Here is a 14,670-nt window from a genome sequence, read left to right as displayed (position 1 = left end):
AGAGACAACAAATGATACTTTAATTGTAAAAAGCCATTCAGCCAGCCCCACTGTTTTAATACTTACTGTTATTTTAGTTAATATATAATATTTTCATAGTAAAATAATTATAATTAGTAACTGACTATAGTGCCTCTTTTATTTAGAGCATAACCAAGTAAGCCTCTTTATTTTATAAATTCCTAGGCCTCGATGGGTTGTTCCAGTTTTGCCGAAAGGGGAATTAGAAGTGCTTCTAGAAGCTGCTATTGATCTTAGTAAGAAAGGTATGTCTCTGTGTGTCATACTTTTCTAAATACATGTTGCTAGATATATTTTCACTTAATTCCTGAAAACTTCATTTTCCTGTTGAAACATAGCAAATGTACATATTTAGCTTACAAATAGAGGTCACATTCCTTTAAAAAGCACAACCCTCAAGAGAGCTACACGTAAAATGTAAATATATTCATATTTCTAAAGAGAAAGTCCCTTGTTTAGATTTGCAGTCTCTCAATGATTTAAAACAGTTCTGTTAGCCATGTGTGGTGTTGCATGCCTTTAATCCCAGCACTCTGGAGGCAGAGGCCACGGAATCACTGTGAGTTCAAGGCCAGCCTGGTCAAAGCAAGTCCAGTACAGCCAGGGCTACACAGAGAAGCCCTGTCTCAAAAACAAAACTCAAGTCCTGTTATGGGAATTCCTTAATATACACAGAAGGTTTTATAATTAAATACTTTGTAGGTGATACACATTACAAGTATCAGTCAGGTTTAACTACCTGCAGTAGTGGGAAAAGGGGATGGTGAGTATCCTAGGCATTTCTGGTCTTGAGATCAATAATGTATAAACTTAAAAATTACAAGCTTTCCTGAATCAAAAAAGTCTTTTCCAAACTCTTACTCCATGATTCTTTGAATTAAGATAACTATTTTGTCAATTTCTTTTTATTAGTTTATTCATTGTGTGTGTAGTTTTTGTATGTTTCCAACCACCCGGTAGGTCCCAGGGATGGAAAGGTTGTCAGCCTTGGTAGCAATTGTTTTTATAGACTTAGCCATATGGCAGTCCCAGTAATGTGTTTTTAAATAAAAGTAGACTTAAAAAAAATTTTTTTTAAAGCTGGGCATGATTGGCACATGCCTTTAATCCCAGCACTTGGGAGGCAGAGGCAGGCGGATCTCTGTGAGTTCGAGGCCAGCCTGGTTTACAAAGTGAGTCCAGACAGCCAAGGATACACAGAGAAACCCTGTCTCTGTCTCTCTCTCTCTCTCTGTCTGTCTGTCTATCTATCTATCTATCTTTTTTTTAAACAGATTGTGATATTTTTTTTTCTCTAAAAGAGAAAAAGACCTAGTAGTTCTGTTTAAAAGAAATACTAAAAACCCAGTTAAAGGAATCTGGTACTCAGTTGTCCAGAACTGAAAGGTTAATGTTGAAATTGAGCAATATGATTAAATTACTCTGGTCTGTTTCTGATGCAGCCAAATTCTCTTAGTAGTTTGTGGTACTCAGCTCATTTTTTTAAGGCACTGGATTTTTTTAGTTTATTGTTTGTTTTGTTCTTTTTTTTTTAAAGTTTATTTATTTATTGTATCTGAGTGCTTTATCTACAGAAGAGGACCTCAGATCCCATTATAGATGGTTGTGAGCCACCATGCGGTTGCTGGGAATTGAACTCAGGACCTTTGGAAGAGCAGGCGGTGCTCTTAACTACTGAGCCATCTCTCCAGCCCCCTGTTTTGTTCTTTTTCAAGTCAGGCTTTCCCTTGAGTAGCCCTGGCTGTCCTTGAACTCATTTTTTAGACCAGGCCTCTTGAATGTTGGGGATTAAAGGTGTGTGCTAAGACACTGGAAATGAAAAAGGACCAACATTTTATTTTCTGAATCAGTCTTTTGTATTATCTTTTTATTGCTATGAAAATGAGGTTACAGACAGAAAAGGTTTATTTTGGCTCATAGTTTGGGGAGATTTTATAGTATGATAAATTGGGCCAAGGGAGAGTGTAGGTGGAGCAAAGCTCTTCACTTTTTGGTGTCCAAGATACAAAAGAAGGAAACATATGGGGTCTTTTGAGAGCAAATCACTTTTGAGGGCAAACCCCTACTGTTTTCATGTCATCACAGAGTGGTGACCAAACAAGCCATTGGCGACACTTATTCTATGGCTGTGCTATAACTGAAAATAAGCAATATATATTAGCTATTTTCAAAATAACATCTTTATAGCACCTTGCTGGGTTCATGTCACTCTCTGGCAAAGGAAAAGTTTACCTCATATCAAATATTCCTCCTTTGTTTAAAGAATGTCTGTTAATGCCTTATCAGTCTTGAAATAAGTTCATCAGATGATGATTGTTTTCTACAATTTAAATGAACATTGCTAGTTATAACCTAAATATTAGCTGTGTAGTAAACATTGTATTTCAGTTAATACCACTGACATTCAGTGGCTTGTCTCCCTCTCCCCTATTTATTTTTAGTACCATAGTTTATTTAAGGCTCAGTTTAAAAATTTAAATGTCACCTGTATTGTACAATTAAAATCAAATACTTTTTTGTACAAATAGAGATGTTAAAAGACATTTGTTGTATTTAATGACACAGGACTCTGTTGTCTTTTTTAAATTAGATGAGATGAAGCAAAGATGTATAGGGTTGGCAAGATGGCCTGGTGACCTCATATCCGCTTAAAGTGAAAAGAGTAGACTCCACAGTTGTCCTCTGCTCTCCATATGCACTCCATCGTACCTCTCCCCCCACATTGTGCATAGACACACAAACAATGCACTTTTTAAAAAACATGGAAGAGCCGGGCGGTGGTGGTGCAGGCCTTTCATCCCAGCGCTCACGAGGCAGAGGCAGGTAGATCTTTGTGAGTTCGAGCCAGCCTGGTCTACAAAGCGAGTCCAGGACAGCCAAGGAGACACAGAGAAACCCTGTCTCGAAAAACCAAAAAATAAACAAACAAAACAAAAGAAACAAAACAAAACAAAAAAAGAAACGTGAAAGAAAATAGGTTCTTGGAAGAAAGAGATGTGTAGATAATAGAACAAGGAACACAACATTTAGCTTGATCATTTGGAGAATAGTAAAGATATGAGTAGGTATGAAGTATATAGTTTGCAAACTAATATTTCAAAGATAATTATGAAATGTAAAATTTAAACGCTTATTTCAGACCAAAATGCTATGAAATAATTTGGAGTCTATCACATGGTAATGACCATCATTTTGGGCTTAAAATATAGAATGTCATTATTTGTAGCATTTATTTTTACTCCATTGATTAAACCTAAGGCCATGTACATGTTAGACTAGCTGCCCTCTCAATGAGCTATATCCCCAGCCCTGAGTTATTGCTAATATTATCATATTAAATATATTTTGCTTAATTAGTTTAAAATTTAATTTGAGCAGCCTAAAAAGATATCTGGGTAATTAGTTATGAATGCTTGCTGCTCTTGGAGAGGAGACTCAGATTTGGTTTCTAGTACCCATGACTGGGCCTACAACCACCTATAATGCAGTCAGACACCCTCTTCTGTATAGGTACCATGCGTACTAACTGATTGCACCACCTGAGCTCCAGACACCCTCTTCTGAGCTCTTGGAATACCTGCATTCAACATGGCATACACTTAGGCCCTTATACATACATACTGAAAAGTTTCTTTAAATAGTAATTCTGAGTTAATTTTTCTTTCTGACTGTAGAAGAAATTTTGAAATAATAGTGTTATGATAATGCTATAACTATTTTTTTCCAGGTGTACTCCGCAACTGCTAGCCTGACATCCAGGTTTCTGATTACTTATGTCTTTATCATAGTTCTGACCATTATTATTTTTTCCTCTCCTTTCTTAGGCCTTGATGTTAAAAGTGAAGCCTGTCAGCGATTTTTCCGAGATGGGCTAACAATCTCATTCACAAAAATCCTTACAGATGAAGCAGTGAGTGGCTGGAAGTTTGAAATTCATGTGAGTTTTCCATTTGACTATTAAAAGGCAGATTATGTAGTGCTCTTTGGATGGGATGGACGAGTATGTGGGTGTTTGTATATGATATATTTGGCCTGTTAGAGTATAAAAAGTGTAGCTTCTAAAGTAATTTCATTGTAAATCATCTCTTTAGGAGGCAACATGGGTATTTAAAATTAGCGTGAGATTATAGAGTTAAAAATAACTTGGTTTAGCTGGGCGTGGTGGCGCACACCTTTACTCCCAGCACTGAGGAGGCAGAGGCAGATGGATCACTGTAAGTTCGAGGCTAGCCTGGTCTACAGAGTGAGTCCAGGACAGCCAAGGCTACAAAGGGAAGTTCTGTCTTGAAAAACCAACGAAACAAAATGAAAATAACTTGGTTTAATTGTTTTCGCTGGCTCTCCAGTGCCAAGTGACCTTAGGAAGGTCAATTGTAAGATGTATCACTATTTTATGTATTAAGGAAGGCAAAATGCACAAGAAGGGGAAATATAACACATATCTGGGGCACCAGAAAAGTTAGTGCTGTAAAAGTAACGAGAAATGAACTCACTATGGAGAAAAGGACAACAAAGAAACGTATATTTTAGTTTGGGTACCTGAAACTCCTAAGTATTTAAATCACGAGCTACTATTTAAACAGTTGTAGCATCAGAATTCTCATTTTAAATGAAGCCTACTTAAGTAATTGGAGGTCCCTAATATCTCCAAATGATGAGCAAAGGCAAGAACAAATACTTATTTGTAGAATGCAATCAGATTTTACTTCAAGAACAAAAGAAATTGTTTTTGGACTAATTAAGACATCTTAAATGCTATAAACCTGTTAAGTTGTTTCACTATGGAATAGTCATAAAACAGATGTTTTTGTGTTCTGGATTTTTTTTTTTCAGTTATAACTATGGGGTAAAAGGCCCAGCATCGGGCTTAACATAATTTCTTAGATTGACAGATACAGATCTTGGCAGTGTATAGTATTCCATCTGGGATAATTGATATATTCCTTCAATTTTAGAAAACCAGGAATTTGTATCTTGTCTGAAGACATATAGTAGAATTTGACAATTCATAGTACCCACTTCATTTTAAGCAAGCTGCTTTTTGAAAGCAAATTAATTTGGCCATAGTACTATTGAGTTAAATATAATTCAAGTAATCAGTATTAAAAAAATGCGGAGTTCAGCCACGTGTGGTGGTGCACACCTTTAAACCCAGCACTTGGGAGGAAAAGGCATGCAGATCTCTGTGAGTTTGAGGCCAGCCTGATCTACAAAGCAAGTCCAGGGCAACCAGGGCTATACAGAGAAACCCTGTCTCTAAAAAACAATATAAATAAATAAAAATTAAAAGCGGGGAGCTCTTTTACTATTAAGGGTAGTTAGGGTTGCAACTTTTGTTTGAAATTGCAGTGTTTTCATTTTCTTTTTTTTTTTTTCTTTTTCTTTTTTGTGTTTTCATTTTCTAAATTACTTTTCCTCCATATAACAGAGATGTATTATTAACAATACTCATCGCCTGGTGGAGCTATGTGTGGCTAAGTTAGCCCAAGACTGGTTTCCACTTCTAGAACTTCTTGCCATGGCCTTAAATCCTCATTGCAAATTCCATATCTACAATGGTACACGTCCTTGCGAATCAGTGTCCTCAAGTGTTCAGTTGCCTGAAGATGAACTCTTTGCTCGTTCTCCAGACCCTCGGTCACCAAAAGTATGTTGGTTTGTTGTTTTCTAATTTAAATATTAAGATTGGTTTATCCTACCGCAAAACTTTAATCTCAGTCTCCTGTTAAGGTGACAACAGACTGATTTAATTATATTCTGAAAGGGATTCTGCATTATGGTTTGAGTTCTTTATTTTGTACCAAATTTATGTTTCATTGTTCCTACTACTGTTTAGTTTTTCTGTGTAGTAATAGTCGAGATCTGACAACCAAATGTGCTTTGAGACTTTCAATGAACGTATGTTGCATCAAGAGCCTTTCTGCATAGTCATCAGTGCTTAAGTTATTGTAAGATTTTTCTCTATGTTAATTAACTATAGTTTATTCCTGTTATCTTTTACTCAACCCGGAAATAGTCATAATTTGGGACTGACATTTATTTATTTTCTGATAATAGAGGAGATTATGACTGATTTAAAAACCTCAGGTGTGGATCAATAAGGCCATGATGAGTTTGTGTATTCTGTTTTTTCTTAAATTATTTCAAAATAGATATATGCTATACCTGCTTAATAATACATGACAAAAGTAAAATAATAGAAATTATAAAATAGCAACATAGTAAATTTTTTAAAGTTTACTAAATTATGTACTTGAAAACAAACACAAAATTCCTATAATAGTATAATCGGACTGTACTTGGTGGTTTTTTATTCCTTAAAATGTATACTTTTATAATTTTTATTTTCTTTAGTAAGGGCTAGCAATATATAATTTTAAAAAAGATTTATTTATTATTTTATACAATATTCTACCTACATGTATGCCTGCACACCAGAAGAGGGCATTAGATCTCATTATAGATGGTTGTGAGCCACCATGTGGTTGCTGGGAATTGAACTCAGGACCTTTGGCAGTCAGTACCTTGAGCTGCCTCTCTCCAGCCCACAATACATAATTTTTAGATTTAGATTTTAGGGCCACTTTTTCAAGATTTATTTTTTAAAAATTTCATGTGCATTAGTAATTTACCTACATGTATGTTTGTATACCATGTGCAAACCTGGTGCTCTTCAGAGGCCAGAAGAGAGCCTTGGATCCCTTTGAACTGGAGTTACAGAGCTTTGTGAGTCACCATGTGTTTACTGGGAATTGAACCCAATTCTTCTGTAAGAGTAGTCAATGCTTAAGAGCTGAGACACCTATCTAGTCCCTAGGAAGAGACATTTTAAGGAATGTGATTTTTTTTCCCCCCCTTTTGTAACCAACCAAAAAAATTGAAAGTCTCGTGTTCAGTGTTTGGTTTATTTTGTTAGAGCTTGAAATCATTAGCCAGTGTGTTAAACATAAAACTTACTTTTATAGTTTATATTGTTGCGACTAGTTGGCTTGTTTTGCTTGAGTGTGGGATCTAGTTATCATCAAAGGTAAGGATAATATTCAAAATCAAAAGTTCCTTCTAGCCTCACATGGTGACACATACCTTTAATCCCAGAGGCAGAGGCAGATGAATCTCTGAGTTCAAGGCTAGCTTGGTCTACAAAGGGAATTCTAAGACATCCAGGAATGCACAGAGAAGCCAGGGTGGCGAGTGGGGAGCTGGGGGTGAGGGGGAGGTGGTTCTGTCTATACCTACATTTCTTTTATTTTTTTCCCTCAGTGGGTCAGTGATCTGCTTAAGAGGCTCCCAGAAAATGAGTTGATTTAACATGGCTAAGTGAAGTTTTGTAGAAATGTCTGGCTGATGATACTTTTATGTATCTGAAATCTGATTTTTACACAAACTGTCAAAAAAAGATAGACTTTCAAAGCCTTTGAGTTTGTGTGTGTGTCTGTTGCTTAGATTATAGTTATAATGGAGTTACCTACTAGCTACTAAAAGCTGAGCAATTTCGTGGCTTTTCATTGTTTAATCTCTATAAAGTTAAAAAAAGTTACCAAGGATGTAGTAGTCGGAATTTCAACTCTGTTCCTAGTTGGATGTAGACACCTTGATATGAAACCTAAAGGAAATATAAATTTCTCTATTTTTTTTTTCTTACTCTCTAAGGGTTGAGATATCCTTTATGGAACTAGAAGAGTTTTAGATCCCCTTCCCCATTTTGGAATATTTCATAGATTACTCACTAATTCAAAAAATTTGAAATGTGTAATTGCTCAAAGTTTTTAGATTCAGGATTTTTATATCAGTAGTGCTTAGCTTGTGGTGGCAAAATTCAGAAAATCAAAGATAGCTGATGGGGGTGTAATTTCTAAATTATAAATGACGTTATGGTATTTAGTAACTTGTGGTGTTGATTTTTGAAAAGTTGCAAATTACAGAGCTTCCAACTTTTCAGCCTTCCTACTTAATCCTAACCCTGATTGTGGCTAGCCGCTGCTCCCCCCCCCCCCCCCCCCCCCGGCCCCCAACCACGCACAGGGTCTCTGTTAGTCTTGGCTATCTTGGACTGGATGCCTGCATTCCATCTCCGCATGTTTTTTGTTTTTTGGCTTTTTCTGTATAGCCTTGACTGTCTTAAACTCACTTTGTAGATCAGGCTGGCCTCAAACTCACAGCAATCTGCCTCCTGAGTGCTGGGATTAAAGGTGTGCGCCACTACTCCTGGCTTGTGGCTAGGTCTTTACTTACCCCAGATGTTGAACTCATGTAGCCTTGACTTTTAGCCAATGACATGAACTAAAGCTATTGCCTATCTGAGAACATAGTGCTATCTCAACTGTATCATACCTCTCCCCAATGTTTTAAAATTAATTAAATGAGATTGACTGTTTAAAATAGAAAACTTGATTAGTTAAAAGGGGAAAGGGCTCAGGTAAAATTCGTATACAAAACTTCTTTGTTATGTAGCGGTGGGCTTAATATGTAGACAAGACTCTCAGTGATCTGCCTGCCTCTGTCTCCCGAGTTCTAGGATTAAAGGTGTGTGCCATTACACCCAGCATGTATGCTGTTCTTGTAAAAAGAGACACGTATCAAAAATCCAAGTAAAACTACATTTAAAAGAGGTGCACATTCTAGTCTATGGAATTATTAAAAAATTTTTTTAGAAACATGGTAGTTTTCTGTAGATGAGTGCTCTATGTGCATGTATTGCCTGTATGACAGAAGAGGGCATCAGATCACATTATAGATGGTTGTGAGCCACTATGTAGTTGCTGGGAATTGAACTCAGGACTTCAGGAAGAGCTGACAGTGTTCTTAACTGTTGAGCCATCTCTCCAGACCTTCAAAAAAAATTTTTTTTTAAATGTAGGGCTGGTTTGATGTTGTCAGTTCCAAGATATCTGATGCCTCCTGATTTCTACCGGCATGTGATACATATACATGCAGACAAAATACTCGTAAATGTAAAGTCTTAAAAACAGAGGAGGCTGGTTGGTGGTGACCCACACCTTTAATACCAGCACTCGGGGACAGAGGCAGGCGGATCGCTGTGAGTTCGAGGCCAGCCTGGTCTACAAAAGCGAGTCCAGGGCAGTCAAGGCTACACAGAGAAACCCTGTCTCGAAAAACCAAAAATCAAAACCAAAAAGAAAAAGAATATACATGTAAGTATATCAGCTCAATGGTCTCATTTTAGTTATAAATTAAAAAAAAAAAAAAAGCTGTAATTTCCAGCGGACAAGACTACTGGACATATAAGATGACCCCCCCCCCCAACTTTTCCAGTTAAAATAGTTTGGAGTATACCCACCATTTAAGACTACCCCTCTTCTAATGCATACCCTGTGCAGTAGACTTGGGCATGTGTCCATTTGCAGGCAGAACACAGACATCCAGGCACTTGCCGGATGACAGCTATTGCCAGCCTACACTGACCCTTTAAAGCATGCTCCACAAGGAGAGTCAATCCATACAGCAGATGTGTATAGGTGCTCCTCTCTGCTTCATAGTGGGGAATCAGCTGTGGCACTCCTCACTATATGCACTGGACATACGAAGCAAGGAGTAGCAAGCTGCAGGTATTTGGCATATAAGATGGCCCCTGACTTTGGCATGTATTTTTCAGGGTTAAAAAGTTGTTGTATATGCTGGAAAATATGGTAACATTGCATAACAAGTAGTGCACTTTGTTGTTGTTTTGTTTTTCAAGACAGTTTCTCTGTGTAATAGTCCTAGCTGTCCTGGACTCGCTTTGTAGACCAGGCTGGCCTCGAACTCACAGTGATCCACCTGCCTCTGCCTCCCAAGTGCTGGCATTAAAGGCGTGCACTACCTCGCCCAGCTCACTCTTTTTTTTTTTTTTTAAAGGGATCTGGTGAATTGAATAGTTAAGTGCACAAAGAGCACTTGTTACTCTTGTAGAGGAACTGGATTGAGTTCACAGCACCCACATGGTGGCTCACAATCATCCTTAATTTCAGCTCTCGTGGATCTGATGCTCTTTTCTGGCCTCTGGCCTCCAGACATGTACTCAGTGCAAATGCATGCAAGCACAAATGCACATAAAATTAAATATTGAGAGTTTAATGAACTAGAAATGGTCTTCAAAGAGTGGTTTAAAAGATAGGAAATTATTAAATGTACTAGAATATGGTAGTATAGATGTCTTAAAGAACTTAGAATTTAGATTGCTACAATTAGTTTACTATATTTGCTCTTGAAAACAAATACTAAATTAAAATCTTTTATTTACCATTCACCCTTTGAAAATAGCTGTAGGTATTTTTGCTTAGGGCATAATAGAGAAATGGCTTCCCCTCATTGGTTTTTAAAACATGGCCTTTTGGAGGGTGGCAAGGTGTAAATGGCTGTCTTTAGTACTTAGCTTTCAGGTATTTTTACTTCTCTTGTAATATTTAGTTAATTTTAAGTTTTTTAAAATAGCAAAGCTATTAATACATAAAATGGGAACCAAATGCATTCATATAACTCAACAAACGTATGCAGATGTTGTGGTCATTTAGCAACACAAATACCACAGTAAAATTTGTTCTTTCTGTAATATAAGTAGTTTATCAAACCCAAGCCTTTGCTCATAGTACGCAAATGTTCAATTCCTACAACATACGGGTTAGTTTTCAGTTGACAGTTCCCTTTTAGGCATCAAGATTATTTTGTTTATATGAAACATTTAAATACTTACCCGATTATTGAATACTTTTCTTTGATCTGTTATTTCAGATTTTTTTGTATTTTGTTTTTGTTTTTTGAGACAGGGTTTCTCTTGTAGTCCTGGCTGTCCGGGACTCGCTTTGTAGAACAGGCTGGCCTTGAACCCACAGAGTTCTGTGATTACAGGTGTGTGATACCATACCGGCTATTTCAGATTTTTTTAAAAAACCTTATAAAAATTTTAAAAAAGATTTCTTTATTATTTATACAGTATTCTGCCTGCATGTACACCTGCACGCCAGAAGAGAGCACCGGATCTCATTATATAGATGGTTGTGAGCCACCTTGTGGTTGCTGGGAGTTGAACTCAGGACCTCTGGAAGAGCAGCCAGTGCTCTTAACCTCTGAGCCATCTCTCTAGTACCATAAATTGTTTTAATATAGGTGTTGTAGGTATTTAGGAAAGTTGTATTCTCTTACAGTGGGATTGCTGAAACAGAAACATGGTTTTAATTCTTCACCAGCAACACTGAAGTGAGCAGTGTAGTTTTCTTGTAATCTAATTCATGCTAGTTAGTTAACTTCATCACAGGTAGATTACTGTGCACGTTTTGAAGCCTTTTATAGAATGATTTGACATTAATTGGTTTTAATATATCAATTAAAATAGTCTTTGTTTTTCCTAAACTCCAAGAAAGTAAACTTGGTAATTGTATTGCAGGGATGGCTGGTGGATCTCCTCAACAAATTTGGCACTTTAAATGGATTCCAAACACTGCATGATCGTTTTATTAATGGATCAGCATTAAATGTTCAGATAATTGCAGCCCTTATTAAGTAAGTTACATTTTAAAGTTAAATGTTAAATGTGTTCAATTTAGAAGTGGGGTAATTGGGGCTGGAGAGATGGCTCAACAGCTAAACTGACCCTTTTTTTCAGATGGTCTGTCTGAGTTTCATTCCCAGTTCCTCTGGCAGGCAGCTCCAGGGGATCCAACATCTCTGGCCTCTGAGCACACCTGCACTCACATGCAAATACCTAGTCCAAATAGGAAAACATGCATGCGCGTGCGCGCACACACACACACACACACACACCAAAAAAATTTTGTTAATTGGATGTTTTTAAAAGTTAATATATGACTATGAAGATTTTCTAAATTGATTTTAAGAAATTGAGTATTACAGACGTTTCCTATCTTATTTCAGACCATTTGGACAGTGCTATGAGTTTCTCACTCTCCACGCGGTGAAAAAATACTTTCTTCCAATAATAGAAATGGTTCCACAGTTTTTAGAAAATTTAACCGATGAAGAGCTGAAAAAAGAAGCAAAGAATGAAGCCAAAAATGATGCTCTTTCAATGATTATTAAATCATTGAAGAATTTAGCTTCACGAGTTCCTGGACAAGAAGAAACTGTAAAGAACTTAGAAATATTTAGGTTAAAAATGATACTTAGGTAAGTTTTCTATTTTTGGAAATAATCATATCTATAATTTTTTTCGAGACAGGGTTTCTCTGTGTAGCCTTGGCTGTCCTGAACTTATGTAGACCAGGCTGGCCTCAAAACTCACAGAGATCCATCTGCCTCTGCCTCCCAAGTGCTGGGATTAAAGGCGTGTACCACCACACCCAGCTATATCCATAAATTTAAAAAATCTGTTTACAACTGATTTCTCTTACAGATTATTGCAAATTTCTTCTTTCAATGGAAAGATGAATGCACTGAATGAAGTTAATAAGGTGATTTCTAGTGTGTCATATTATACCCATCGTCATGGCAATCCTGAGGAAGAAGAGTGGCTCACAGCAGAGAGGATGGCTGTGAGTCCTTTCTTTTCTTTCTTTCTTTCTTTCTTTTTTTTTTTTTAAGTAAATAAATACTTAAGCCTAGAATGGCTGTTACTAAAACAAGTAGTGCTGGCATTCTCAATTAAAGTTGAAAATTGAATGTTTTGATTCATTTACGACTTTGTTAATCTTGAACTTTTAAAAAGTTAATTTATTCACCTTATACAATGGTTATAGCCCCTTCCCCTTTCTTTTCCTGATCCCATCTTCCCTTTCTCCTCCCCCCATTCCTTAGAAAAGAGGACAGCTCCTCAAGTTGCATCAGGGCTGAGTTTGTCCTCTTTCCCTGTGGTCTTGCAAAGCAGTCTCGTGGAAAGGTGATTGAAAAGCAGGCAACAGAGTCCATGTCAGAGACAGCCCTAACTCCCTTTACTAGTGGACCCACGTGAAGCCTGAGTTTCCTATAAGCTACATCTGTGTTGGAGATCTATGTCCAGTTCATGCATGGTCATTGGTTGGTGCTTCAGACTCCACGCCCCTCCGGGCTCTGTGGAGTCTTCTTGTGAAGCTCCTCTTTTCCACTAGACTTTGTGCTACATCAGTTGTTTGACTGATTATGAGTCTCTGCTTCTGAATCACTGCTGGGTAGAGCATCCCAGGACAACTCTGATAGGCTCCTGTCTGCAAGTATAGTAGGGTATTTTTTAATAGTGTCAGGGATTGCCTCTCTTCCATGGTGTGGGTCTTGGGTTGGGCCAGGCATTCCCTCAGTGTTTCTATCTGTTTTGTCTTGAAGACAGGCTAAGTTTTGAATAAAAGTTTTTGTGGGTGGGTTGGCATTCTCCTCCCTCCATTAGGAGCCTTTGTCTGTCTAGTTAGAGGGTGCCTTCTTTAGTCTCCATGGTACCTACTACTGGGAGTCTCAGTAAGAGTTCCCCTTATACCCTCCCAGAAGTCTATTCTGACTTAAGGTCTCCAGCTTGTCACAGAGATGCCCCACCCACAGTTTCTCTTTTCTCTATAGGTCTTTGGTCTGCCCATACCCCCCCCCCCCCAGCCCATCCCTGCCCCTGCCTCCCCAGGCCTGATCTCCATCCTTATTTCTCTTCGTGCTCCCTCTCCTACCTTGTTCCCTTTCTTCAACCACTATCTCTGTGTATTCTATTTCCTTTTCTGAGTGAGATTTAAGCGTCCTCCCTTGGATCCTCTGTTTGTTACTTACCTTCTTCATGTCTGTGCATTGTAGTATGTTTATCTTGTACCAAATGGCTAACATACACATAGAAGTGTATATACTATGTGTGTCTTTCTAGGTCTGGGTTATCTCACTTGGAATGATCATTTCTAGTTCCATCCATTTGCCTGCAAATTTCATGATTTCCTTGTTTTTAATACTTTGAGTAGTATTCCGTTGTGTAAATTTGCCACAATTTCTTTCATCCATTCTTCAGTTGAGGGACATCTAGGTTGTTTGCAGATTCTGGCTATTACGAATAAAGCTGCTATGAACATAGTTGAGCATATGTCCTTGTTGTATGGTGGAGCATCAATCTTGAACTTTCTAAAGCAGCATAATTATTTTGTGGCTGAGCATGTCTTTGATAAATTTATTGTTGGATGTAATTACTAGGTTATTCCAAGTTTTGCTATAGAAATTGGGAAATTAATTAAAATAGAAATAAGCTAGGGAATTCATGAGATAGTAATTGAAGCATAATAAAAGAAAGGGTTTGTCCGTATGACCAATGGCTTGAAAACACAAAATACACAGTTGGTTGTGGTGGAGCACAACTGTAATCTCAGCACTGGAGAGTCTGAGGCCAGAAGATCTCCTACACGATTCAGGCTAGCCAGGGCTACGTATTGAGATCCTGTCTCAATATCATTATCTATCTATCTATTAGACTATGTATATTCTAATATATGTATTTATACAAATTACTTTTTTATCCTGATTTTGAGAATTTGTTATTAAAGTTCTTAAGGTTTTATCATTGTGGCATTAAATACTTATAAAACTTTATTTCCTGTATATATTTTATGTATGGCAGCTGAAATGAGCATGTTACTATTTAAATTACAAAAACCATGTCATTTGAGCACATGTGTGACAGTCGAGAGACATCTGTAGCAAACCAATATCTCTTCAAGAATCTCTTCTTTTAACAGGAGAAATGATTAGAATGTGATTTTTAAA

The 14,670-nt window shown here is 37.3% G+C and overlaps 1 protein-coding gene across 1 annotated transcript in view; it reads left to right on the top strand.

Moving 5' to 3' along the window:
- The window catches only part of Usp9x (ubiquitin specific peptidase 9 X-linked), a 115,420-nt gene that overhangs the window by 29,550 nt on the left and 71,200 nt on the right, over window positions 1–14,670 (top strand). Inside the window, exons 4-9 of the mRNA XM_051142419.1 lie at window positions 187–266; window positions 3,846–3,958; window positions 5,450–5,668; window positions 11,402–11,517; window positions 11,890–12,141; window positions 12,368–12,506. Of these exons, the coding sequence (XP_050998376.1) occupies window positions 187–266; window positions 3,846–3,958; window positions 5,450–5,668; window positions 11,402–11,517; window positions 11,890–12,141; window positions 12,368–12,506 (919 nt within the window). The remainder of the gene's footprint in view (window positions 1–186; window positions 267–3,845; window positions 3,959–5,449; window positions 5,669–11,401; window positions 11,518–11,889; window positions 12,142–12,367; window positions 12,507–14,670) is intronic.

Source organism: Acomys russatus, chromosome X (genome assembly GCF_903995435.1).
Source record: "Acomys russatus chromosome X, mAcoRus1.1, whole genome shotgun sequence".
Lineage (NCBI taxonomy): Eukaryota > Metazoa > Chordata > Mammalia > Rodentia > Muridae > Acomys > Acomys russatus.
This window is presented reverse-complemented; position numbering and strand designations above follow the sequence as displayed.